Source organism: Ailuropoda melanoleuca, chromosome 3 (assembly GCF_002007445.2).
Source record: "Ailuropoda melanoleuca isolate Jingjing chromosome 3, ASM200744v2, whole genome shotgun sequence".
Lineage (NCBI taxonomy): Eukaryota > Metazoa > Chordata > Mammalia > Carnivora > Ursidae > Ailuropoda > Ailuropoda melanoleuca.
Window position 1 is genome coordinate 361636 of NC_048220.1, and position 11287 is coordinate 372922.

The following is an 11287-nucleotide window of genomic DNA, read 5'->3' on the forward strand; positions in this document are numbered from 1 at the left end:
CAGTTCTGACATCAGGTGCCGTTTGGGGGTCCCCAGGGCCACCCCCAGTTCTGACACCTGGTTTGCGGGTCCCATGACCAGCTTTAGGTTCAGAGAATCACTAGAAGGACTCACAGAACTCAGCAGACTGTCCACTCGGGTCTGGCTTATTGTAGGAGTGGGAAGAGGTGTGTGGGGAGGGGTCCAGCTGGGTGTCCAAGCAGGGTCCTGGTGTCCCCCTGCCCTCCGGTGGAGTCATGCAGACCACGTGTTTCCCAGGTGGACACACGGCAGCACAGTCTAGCCCCCAGGGACACTCATCTGAGCCTCGTGTCCGGGGCGTCTGTTGGGGGGTCACTCACGCAGGCACGGCTGACCTCTGTCACAGCCCCTGCAGACGTCAAACTGATGTCATGTGGCCCTAAGCCCCAGCCCTAAATCACAACTGATGGGGTCCAAGGTCCCCAGGTAACCAAGACACTCCGACTGGGGGTCACTCGGGCTGGCAGGGGAGCCTGGGCTGGGCTGGTCTGGCAGGTGGCCTCCAGGTCTCCAGTGCAGCCCGAATGCCCAAATTGATGCACACACCGTCCCAGCGCAGGCAGCTCACACGGTCGTGTGCCGCTGTGACCCACAGCAGCATCATGGCGGGAGACCCCACGGGGAGCCCCCAGAGGCCCTGACCTGCCAGGACAAGGAGCACGCCCCGTGCTATGGGGCCCTACTGTGGACTCAGAGCCTCCCTCTGGGCATGGCCTCAGGCAGCATGCCATGCAGGGACCCTGCTATGAGCCTACTTTCTGAGGCCACATGGTGGGCGCAGCGGTCTGGGGAAGGGGACGGGACTCTGGGTCAGTGTGGCCAGCTGGGCTCCCCACCAGGGGTCTGTGCTCCAGCGGTGGCCCCCCATCATTGCCCCGTGACTGCGACTCCAGGCAGGCCAGCCTCCTGTCCCTGGCAGGGTCCCCTCCCGTGAGAGCGCGGCCTTCCTTTGCAGATGGGAAGCCAGTGGAGGTGGATCCGCACCACATCCTCATCGAGGACCCCGATGGCTCATGTGCCCTCATCCTGGACAACCTGACTGGCATGGACTCGGGCCAGTACATGTGCTTTGCAGCCAGTGCGGCTGGCAATGCCAGCACGCTGGGCAAGATCCTGGTGCAAGGTGAGCCCACCCTGGAAGGGAGGCTGGAGTAGAAGGCGTCTGGACTCCACGCCACCTCGGTGGCCCCATGGGGGGCTTGGGCCTGTGGGTGGGCTGCCAGTGACATCCGGGGCACCCGCAGGTGGGGATAGGGTCCTGGTCCATTATGGTGTCTCTCTGTATCTCTTTCACTTACCCTGCTGCGTCGCCTCACAGTACCCCCACGGTTTGTGAAAAAAGTCCGGGCAGTTCCTTTTGTGGAGGGAGAAGACGCGCAGGTCACCTGCACCATTGAAGGCGCCCCGCAGCCTCAGATCAGGTGGGCTGGGCACCTTGCGCCCGAGAAACAGGAGGGGAGGTAGGCAGCATGCTTGCTGCATGGGAGGTGGGCAGGTTCTGAACATGGCTCCCGCTGCAGGGAGGGCAGCACCCGCTGGAGGTTGGGCAGCTGGCATCAGGAGTGTGCAGGCTCTGGATGGAAGCCCAGTCTTGCAGGGTGGGCAAGAGGAGGAGGGTCTTGAGTGGAGGAAGCTGGGAAGGCCCTCCTCATCCCCTGGGGTTGGCTGCAGGTGGTACAAGGATGGAGCCCTGCTAACACCTAGCAGCAAGTACCAAACCCTGAGTGAGCCCCGCAGTGGTCTGCTGGTGCTGGAGATCCTGGCTGCCAGCAAGGACGACCTGGGCCATTATGAGTGTGAGGTGAGGTGGGCAGGCACAGGGGATCTACCTCGGGGCCCGTTGTCACCCAGGGCCCCTGAACCATGATGAGGGAGGGGACTCCTGGCCCACTATCTCCCAGTGTCCCTGATGAGGGAAGGACCCCAGGCCCACCATCACCCAGTGTCCCCAATGAGAGAGGGACCCCAGACCCATCGTCACCCAGGGTCCCTGATGAGGGAGGGACCCGAGGCCCACTGTCACCCAGGGTCCCTGATGGAGGCATCCCTGGCCACCATCATCCAGTATCCCCTAATGAGGTTGGGACCCCCAGCCCATCACCCAGTGTCCATAGCAAGGACAGGGACCTGGGTGGGAACTCTGGGTGGCATCCTCTCTACCAAAGCCGCCTGTCCACCTGCAGGGCCAGTGGTGGTCTGTGGAAGGTGTGTGCAGCCTGTGGCTCTTCTGGCTGCCAGCCTCCTCTGTGTGGTTGCTTCTGGTGGCCTGGGTTGGGCTAGGTGGGGCCTGCCCCCCATGGCAGCTCCTGGGGAGGCACACAGACTAGAGTTAGCTCTGGACCCACACTGTGTGATTCGGTTACTACTAGCCAATACATGGAATTTGAGTTGAAATCAGTTATTTAACTGTAGGTAAAGATTTGGTTCCATTTTCAGTGCTCGGGGCCCACATGGCTACCACACTGAATAGATAAAGTGTCCCTACCACCTAGGAAACCCCTGCACAGTGCTGGGTCTGTTTGGGAAACTTTTGTCTGTGGCAGGCTCTGGGACACAGCCAGGGAGGGTCCCCCATGTTAGAGATGGCCTTGACGGTCCTAAGGGAGCCACTGGCTCTAAGTGGGCTCCTGCCATCCGTCCTGCAGTTGGTGAACAGGCTGGGCTCTGCGAAGGGCGGGGCAGAGCTGTGCATGCAGAGCCCTGCTGTGCGGGCCCGGGAACAGCTTCGCAGGGAGCAGCTTGCAGCGGTGGAAGGTAAGTGGTACTGTTTGGCCAGGTTGGGGGGAACCATCAGCCTTTCCAATCAGGGTGTGCTTCCTGGACGAGGGGCAGTGAGGGCCAAGGAGGGGTCTGGCTGGGAGAGATGAAGATGCAGAGGCCATGGGGCAAGGGCTGGTTCCTAACCCCCTACTGGGGCAGCATGAGGTGAACGTTGAGCCCAGAGGTTCAGCAAGGCTGGAGGACAGCCCTGGGGGTGGGGGGGCTGTGTCTTGTTTACCATCCCTGTGGCAGTAATGAGTATGTAGAAAGGCCAGGCCTGGTCCTGGCAGGCTACTAGGCAGTGGCCAGCAAGGCGTCGTAATAGACAGCAGGAACATTGGGGAGGATGATTCTGTGGGAAGCGTGCTGAGTGCAGAGGACCAGCTGCTGGGTCCCAACTTGGCTACCAGGAGAAGGAGTGGTGTCAGGGGCCTGGTACCTCCACACTGGGTTGGACTGTTCATGGAAAAAAATAGAATGCCATGGCTCTTCCTCCCTAGCCTGGCTTGGGGTGGCATCTGGGGTCCTGGGGTGGGTCTCACCGAGGGGAGTGTGCTCCTGGGTGGGAGGTGAAGGGTGGGCAGCAGGATACCTTATGCCTCCACTCACACCTGAGTCCAGGGTCCCAGCTGTGCCCAGCCTATGAATGGCCAGGATGGAAAGGGGGGCAGCTGACATCTGTCCTGGGCCTGCTCAGTCAGAGAGCAGCCCTATGGTGCTCACAGGGCAGGGTGCAGCCCCAGGGACAGCTTCTTCCAGTCTGGGTTGCCCCACCTAGAAAGGGCTACCTTGTCAGGTGGTGAGCCTCCTGTCCCTAGAGGCATGCAGGCAGAGGCTGGACCAATACCTGGTGGAGCTTCAGTTCTCACAGTAGGATGGGCTGGAATACATGTCCTCCCAAGTCCTGAGTGTTGGTTTCTGTGATGCCTTGGGCTAATGGATCCAGTTCATCCTGGGGCCCAATGGGACCCTCCCAGAGTCAGCCTACCTGGCACCTGGAGCTTGACCTCACAGCCTTGATGCCTTCCACAGCCATCACAGAGTGGGCAGGGGTCCATGTTCCTGCCCCCCCCAGAGGGCCCTGTGGTGTCTGCAGGCACCTGCACTTCCTGCCATATGGCGTCTTATGTTGGGGAGGTGCTGAGCAAGGATTTCAGCACTCCCTCTCAGGCTGGCTACATGCGTGTCCTACAGAGACATTCACTTCATTGTCATGACGGTTCACTTTCTGTCAACGTCTCGTGGCTGTGAAGTCGGCAAGAGGGTCAGCCCTCTGATACCAGAAACATTGCACCTCACAACCAAGAAGGCCAGTCGTCACAGACCCAGGAGTTGGAGCCCGCCGCCTCCTGCTTCCTAACCCTATCCTGCTGCTTCATCTTTAACCTGGTGGCTCCGCAGCCAGAAGAGCCCCAGCCTGCCTTGTGGGGTGGGCACTGCCCCCTTGCTTTTGGAACTGCACTGGCCTGGGAGCCCCGCTTCGCACGGCTGCACCCCTGCGATAGCTGCCAGTATTCACCGGGGCTTAGAGCCTGTCAGGTGGCAGGTCAGGTCAGGAACAAGGCACCAGGAATGTAGTAGCCAAGATGTTCCCTGACTACCACTCCAGAGCAGCAGGATGGGACTCCAATCAGGGGAGGGTGAGGGAAGGAGCTCTGGCTTTTCCCACTACTCTGCACACAGAGTCCAGCCTGCAGGCAGCAAACAGGCTGGCTGTTTCTGGGCCCAACTTAATCCAAACACACAAGGCATTTTGGCTGGATCCCATCTCTCTCCCAGGGGGCTTCCCTCTCCAGGAGGTAGCACGTAAACACACACAGGTACATATATACATACATGGCACACACATGCATACATACGCACACATTCACAAGTAAATGAGGCTCCCAAGGGCCATACAAACACAGCTGGTACCTTTAATTCACATGCATCCAATCAGAGACAGTTTAAAATACTTTTGGTCATCTAAGGGAAATCCTTTCTCTATGTTGCACTGCAGCAAAACTTAAAATCCCACACACCGGAAGCCAGAGTGCCATGCCATTTGACTTTTCTGAGCATCCCACTCAGCTTTGTCCCCAGGATGGCAAGAGGGACTGTTGAGATCTGAGGGTACTGGTATCTGCTGGACTGCCTGCTGTCCAGCAGGGTGTGGCTGGGAAGGGCATCTCTGTGGCAAGCCTAGCCCTGCCCAGAAGCTGCCGAGGAAGAGGCCACAGAATGGGTGAGAATAGGTGCTGCATGGTCCCAGATGAGTTCTGTCCTGTCTCTAGGACTCAGGTCCTCCATCTGCTGACTCCAGGGAGATGGAAAGCTAGGACAATCAAGGCAGTTGAGTTTATGGGGAGCTTCTATGGAGAGACCTAGGTTTCCCTGCTCACTCGGAGCTCAGGACCCTGCCCAGGCGTCTCTGGTTTTTCCTGATCGGATTTCCATGGCCTCATTTTGCAGAGCTCAGATGTGCCATCTCTAGGACTCCAGTGTCCCTGTCCCCTGGACAAATGCCTTTGGTCTTTAGGATTTTTTATAAAATAGCACCAGCCATCCCAGTCCCAGTTTGGCTCCCATGGCCCTTTCCTTCCCCCACTTCTAGCCTTCAGTTTCTGTCTGAGAAGTGGGACCTCAGGTTTGACAAATTCACAGGGCTCCCTGGGCACATGGGCTGAAGAAGGAGCTGGGATTTCTTCATGCGCAGCCCAGACAGGGCCCCTACTCTTGCTGCAGTCCTTGCAAGACCCTAATTTCCTCATGTGGAACACAGTGATGTCACACTCGCTCATCCCCCAGCCACTCAGAGCAGGCACTGTCATCTCCATGTTAAAGATGACAGAACTGAGGCTCCAACCGGAGACAGGCAGATCAGGCAGGACTTGGATACAGTGCTCCAAAGCCGAGCAGGTTACTACACTGCCATGCCACTCAAATGGCTCAGTACTTGAGCGCTGGCTGATCTGTAACCCTCGCTATTCCAACTGTTTTCTTTGTAGTCACTGAGCAAGAGACTAAAGTCCCCAAGAAAACCGTCATCATGTAAGTGCAGGCGTGTTCCTAAACTTCCTTCTGACTGCCGTGCCCCCTGCATGCCCACTAACCCACCTGGAACTTGTCCGTGTGGTCTGGTCACCTCCTTGTCTAACTGCTTGCCCACATAGCCTTTGCTCACAATGCAGACTGCTAGCACTTTGTAGATGCCCCTGAAGGGGACCCACCTTCCCCTGGGGCCTTGGCTACCTTCACACTTCACAGCTCTCTCTTCCAGGGCCTCTATGGCGCCAGTGCCTCTACAGGGTAGACTTATTCTGCATACCTCACAGTGGCTCACCCAGGGCTTGGACCCAGAATCACATCAGTTAATTTGGAGCTGGGAATGAGAGCTGCTTCCCACAGTGGTCTCAAGGGAGTATTCTACAACTCAAACCCTAGGAGCTAGGGCATTTTTGTCCAACAGAGCTTTCTGTCAATGGAAATATTCTATCTTTGTGATGCCCACTACAAGAACAGCTACTAGCCACATGTGGCTACTGGGTATTTAAAATTTGTCAAGCACAACTGAAGAACTGAATTCTAGATTTTATTTATTCTCATTAATTTGCATTTAATTAAAATAGTGTAATCCTGGTGGGCAGCACAGCTCTAGGGCCCTTAAAGATCTCCAAGCCCAACCCTAGCATTTGGGAGATGGGGAAACTCAGGTTCAGGGAAGAGGTTTGCCCAGGATGGTTCATGATTAAAAGCCGGCAGATAACCCTTTTCCCCGGTGCCACGCCCACCGCCCCCATTTTTATTTGGTGCCTTCAAGGCTGGGGGTGTTGCTAATTAAATAACACAAGAAGTCTGGAGCTGAGTAAGCCCACAGGAGGCAGAGTCGGTTTTGACCTGGATGATTCAGTATGAGGTGTGTGCAGGTGGAGATTGTGTAAAAGCTTGTGAAAGCCAGGAGGCAAGAAAGACTGGTTTAAGACCAAATGACTGGGAAGTTCCAGTTGGTTCCTCACGGGCCTATGACCTCCTAAAGGGACCTGTAGTTGGCCAGGTTTTGGAGAATCCTATCACCAGACATTTGGTCAGATCCTGGGTTAACCCTTCCTCAACTTCCTTCTTCCTTCTCCAAGGTACATTGCTGCCTACAGTACATGGGGCAGAAGTAAGCATCCATGGAGGTATGCAACTGTGCCACAGCTATACACAGATTAACTATACATTTCATCTATGAAGGGAGCATTTTTATTATTTACATCTTACACATGACAAAATGGAGAAACAGAGACAGGGCCAGGCTGCCCCATCAGTAAGACTTCAAAAGGACTCACACCTGGGGCAGCTGGACTAGGGGACTCCTGAAGGCATCCTGAAGCTCAGTCTATTCCAGGCTTAGGCAGGTAGAAACACACACCCTGTGATGCTGGAGGAGCTCACCTGGAGGAATTGTGCCAGGCATCTCCTCCAAGGGCACACCACAGAGTGGGGACCCAGGGGACATGGAGAGAGAGAGACCCCTGTCACCTGTCAGTCCCACCTGCTATCCTGGGAGCCTCAGTGCAGGATGCCCACATCCCTTCACTAGGGCAGTAATGAGCTCAACACAGGGAGGCATTTAGGAGACAAGACCACACTACCCACGTGACTGACTGTCCTGCCTTGGCGAACTGAAGAGGCATGAGGCCAGCAGATAGGCCTGGCCCAGGTTCCCTGATGTTTGGGCAAGCTCCAACCCAGGGACAAGCCTAGTGCTCCTGAGCCTGGGCATTAGGCAGGAAAGCAGTCCTGAGATTTTTGAATAGGCCATGCCTCCAAGCCTCAGTTTCCCCATCAGTTAAGTGGGGGTGTAGCATTTCCTTCTTACCAGCTGAGGGCTGAGGCGAGAGGGCCTGTAATTGCTGTGCACCCCAAGGGATAGCACACATCTCTGGGCTCATCCCTGCTCCAACCTGGATGGAGCCCTGAGTTGGACAAAAGCTGAATGAGAGGAAGAGAGAGAGCACGAGCCTGCCTTAGCCGTAGCAGGCAGGTGGTGACAGCATTGAGCTCAGTGGTCATACATTGCCTGAGCCTAAGAGAAAATGCAGGGCCCAGGGCCCAGGAGAGTTGTGAGTTCCCCAGGGTCTGTGTGTTGCTCAGCCTATCCCTGCTCCCTGATACTGCCTGATACTTATTTTACCCACAGCACCCGGCAAGGTCAGGGGCAGTGGGTGGCAGAGGGGTACTGGTTGACTGGTGGACTTTTAAATCTTGGCCCTGGCCAGGTGTCCAGCCTTCTCAGCCTCTTGGTCCACACTTGCAAAAGGAGGTCAGATCCATCCCCCAAGGCTGCTGCAAAGTCCCTGGCCAGTGCCTGATGTCCACCCACATGCAACTGGCCTTGTGTTCTGCCTCCTCGTCTCCTTCCTGCCCACTCCCATTTAGGTGGAAGTGGCCCAGGAAGTGGAAGTGCTTGTCTGACATCACACAGCCCGTGACGGCCAAGCCACACCCAGAGCAAGGTGTTCTTTCTGGGCTTCACACCCCCAAACAGATAAGGAGCACAAGCAGCAGATCAGGGCTCTGACAACCCTCTTGGACCTAGCATCAGCTGCCAGTCTATCTCCAGCTGAGGAACATTGAGGCTCCTGCCCTCTGAGGGGTGACTGGGGTAACCCCCCATGATACAAAGCACTCATGGGATAGACAAGGAAGGCCACATGGCTATGTCCCTGCATCCCTGTACATTAGCTCTGCAAGGAGCAGTGGCATCTCCAAAAGAAAATGGCCATAAATGGAGGAGAGCCATACATGGAGACATTGTGAACCAGACTTGGTCTGGGGTTTGGAGGTGCCCTGTGATGTGGCCTGGGCCTCCCCTATTGCCTCAGCTCTTGTTTGAGATTTGCATACTAGAGCCTGAGGTTGGCCAGATGGGGCTTTATGCTGTTTTGTTGGTTCTCTGGCTAGGGGTTCCAGAGAGGGCTCAACCACACATGTAGGAATCTGTTTATGCAGTGTCACCATTTGCTTGCTACACTAACCTGATCACTCACAGGGCCCCTGCATGTGCTGATGGCGCTGGCACTGAGCAAGGCTGCAGGTCTCTGTGCACATTTCCTCTTGGCCCTCTCCCTACAGAGAGGAGACCATCACCACCGTGGTGAAGAGCCCCCGTGGCCGGCGCCGGTCCCCCAACAAGTCCCCCTCCCGCTCACCTTCCCGCCGCACTGCAAGCCCGCCCAGGCCAGGCCAGTTGGCTCCTGAGCTGCTGTACTCACTGGGGGCTGGCCAGCCCTGCAGGCCTGAGGTGGAGCCAGGCTGGAGGCCTACTGTACCCATGCTGTATGTGACGGAGCCTGAGTCCCACACGCCAGCCCTGTCCCGGGGCACGAGGCCCCAGCCCAAGTGGGTAGAGGTTGAGGAGACCATTGAAGTCAGGGTGAAGAAGACGGGCTCCAGGGGTGCATCCCCTGCCAGAGAAGGACCTGACAGCTCGGCAGGGCTTCTCTTCACACTGCCTGGCGGGACTCCCATAGGAGACCCCAATGCAAACAACTCCAACAACAATCTACTGGCTCAGGAGCCCCAGGCCTGGGGCAGAGCCATGGTCATCACTGGAGACCCTCTCATCTTCAGCACGGACACGGGGCCAGAGGAGACCCATGAGCCGTTCCCTCCACAGGTGGCTGAAGAGGAAACCCCCATGGAGGAGGTGGAGGGAGGAGGTGCCCTCCTGACGGAGGAGCCCCTGGGTACCAACGGCCTTTGGGGCCGTGACCCCAAGATCCTCACACACCACGGCCGAGTGCTGACACTGGCTGACCTGGAGGATTATGTGCCCAGGGAGGGGGAGACCTTCGGCTGCCATGGCTCTGTGTCCAGCACTGCTGATGACCCACCATGTGAGGTCTCTGTGCTCCAGAGAGAGATCAGTGAGCCCACCGTGGGGCAGCCTGTCCTGCTAAACGTGGGGCGTCCCCTGGGCCCTCGAAACCCATCCAGCTTTTTCAGTCGCCAGGAGACATCTCCCTTGGGGCCTCAGGTCCTTGGCCCCGCAGGAGTCTCCTTCCGTATGCAGGAGGCCCAGGCTGGGGGTGCTGCATCCTGGAAGCCATCCTTCTGCATCCAGGTCCAGAGGTCTGCAGACAATGGCCAGAGCAGCTTCAAAACGGAGGTTAACACCCAGACGGTCAGCTTTGGGATGGTGGGTGAGACCGTCACTCTGCACATCTGCCCAGATGGGGACAAGGCCCCTGGCCCCTCCCAGGGCTGAGGCTTTGAGCAGCAGGCACCTGGCTGCGGGGCCCTGTGACTGCGTGGAGGAAACCAGGGTTCCATGGATACACGTGTGCTCCGACCCTCTCCCTAACTCTCCAAGAACTCAGGGCTGGAGCCTGTTCGCCCCTCTCACCCCAGGCACTTGCTACCTGACGGGGCCCGGTCCAGCTGAAGACACTGCGCACAGACCTGGCATCTCGGAAAGTACAGAAGGCCGGAGGGACTCAGACTGTAGCTCTGGGCTCGGGCTCTAGACGCAGATCAGGGACTCTGCATCTGTCCTGCCCTGTTCACGAGGCCAGGCTGCCAGGTGGGCCCTGTCTGGTCCAGGCTGGGGTCCTAGTCTTCCTCTCAGTGGGGGGCTCCCCAGCCACATCTTCCCTATGAACATTTCTCTCAGCCTCTGGGAGGCCTGTGCAGGGCCCAACCCTGCAGGAACTCCTGGGCCTCTCTGCAGGGTGGACCAGGGTCTGTGCATGGGAAGCGGCCCATCGGCGAACCCCAATGATAATAAACTGGTTCCCTGCACTGACTTTGCTCTGCTCTCTTGCTTCTCTGTCTAATGGCTCTGGCGTCTTATGGGAGAGGGTCCTGGGTCAGCAACCGGCATCAGCCTGTGGGTTCTGGCCCATTCTTGGGGTCCCTGGCTGGAGGCGTGACAGCTTGCCGATCTAGCTTGCTCACATGGCCTGTGTGTCTGGTCACAGGTGCATATACTGGGATCAGGACAGCCCATAGTGGTTGTTCGTATTGTGCTGGTGGCCGAGCAGGCCTTCCTGTCCCCTGTGCAATGGGGGCTGTTGGCGAGATAGACACAGAGTGTGTGATGTGTCAGGGGTGTGCTGACATCCTTGGACTGGGTAAGGACAGGATGGGTTCCCCAGTGCCATGGGGTGCAAACAGCAGCTTGCCCAGTTGTCTCTCATTGTCCTGGAGAGCCCAAGGATACAGAAGATAAGCAAGAGAGAGGGTCTGGGGCAGGGGAGAGTTCCAGGCAGGGGGACCTGCTGGGAACGGAGTGGTGGGCATCCTTGGGCATGTGTGAGGCTGTGGTGTGGCTACATGAATTGGCCTCCAGGTGGAAGAGGAAAACATACTGGGAGCTGGGGGCAGGGAGCCCACACATGGAGCAGTCTGAGGGTTCCCTCAGGGGGCTGTATGGGAGGTTGGGGTAGGAGCCAGTGAGGGTGCGGTGGCCTGGGTGGGGCCAGGCTGCAGGTGTCAGGGAGGGAGCAGAGGCTGGCTTGGGAGGGCAGGAAGGAGCCCC

The 11287-nt window shown here is 57.7% G+C and overlaps 1 protein-coding gene across 1 annotated transcript in view; it reads left to right on the forward strand.

Annotated features, from left to right (window-relative positions):
• The window catches only part of OBSCN (obscurin, cytoskeletal calmodulin and titin-interacting RhoGEF), a 145713-nt gene extending 135167 nt beyond the window's left edge, over nucleotides 1-10546 (forward strand). The window contains exons 80-85 of the mRNA XM_034655743.1: nucleotides 977-1144; nucleotides 1340-1442; nucleotides 1693-1822; nucleotides 2667-2775; nucleotides 5769-5811; nucleotides 8881-10546. Of these exons, the coding sequence (XP_034511634.1) occupies nucleotides 977-1144; nucleotides 1340-1442; nucleotides 1693-1822; nucleotides 2667-2775; nucleotides 5769-5811; nucleotides 8881-10015 (1688 nt within the window). The 3' untranslated portion in view covers nucleotides 10016-10546. The remainder of the gene's footprint in view (nucleotides 1-976; nucleotides 1145-1339; nucleotides 1443-1692; nucleotides 1823-2666; nucleotides 2776-5768; nucleotides 5812-8880) is intronic.
• The last annotated feature ends 741 nt before the right edge of the window (nucleotides 10547-11287 follow it).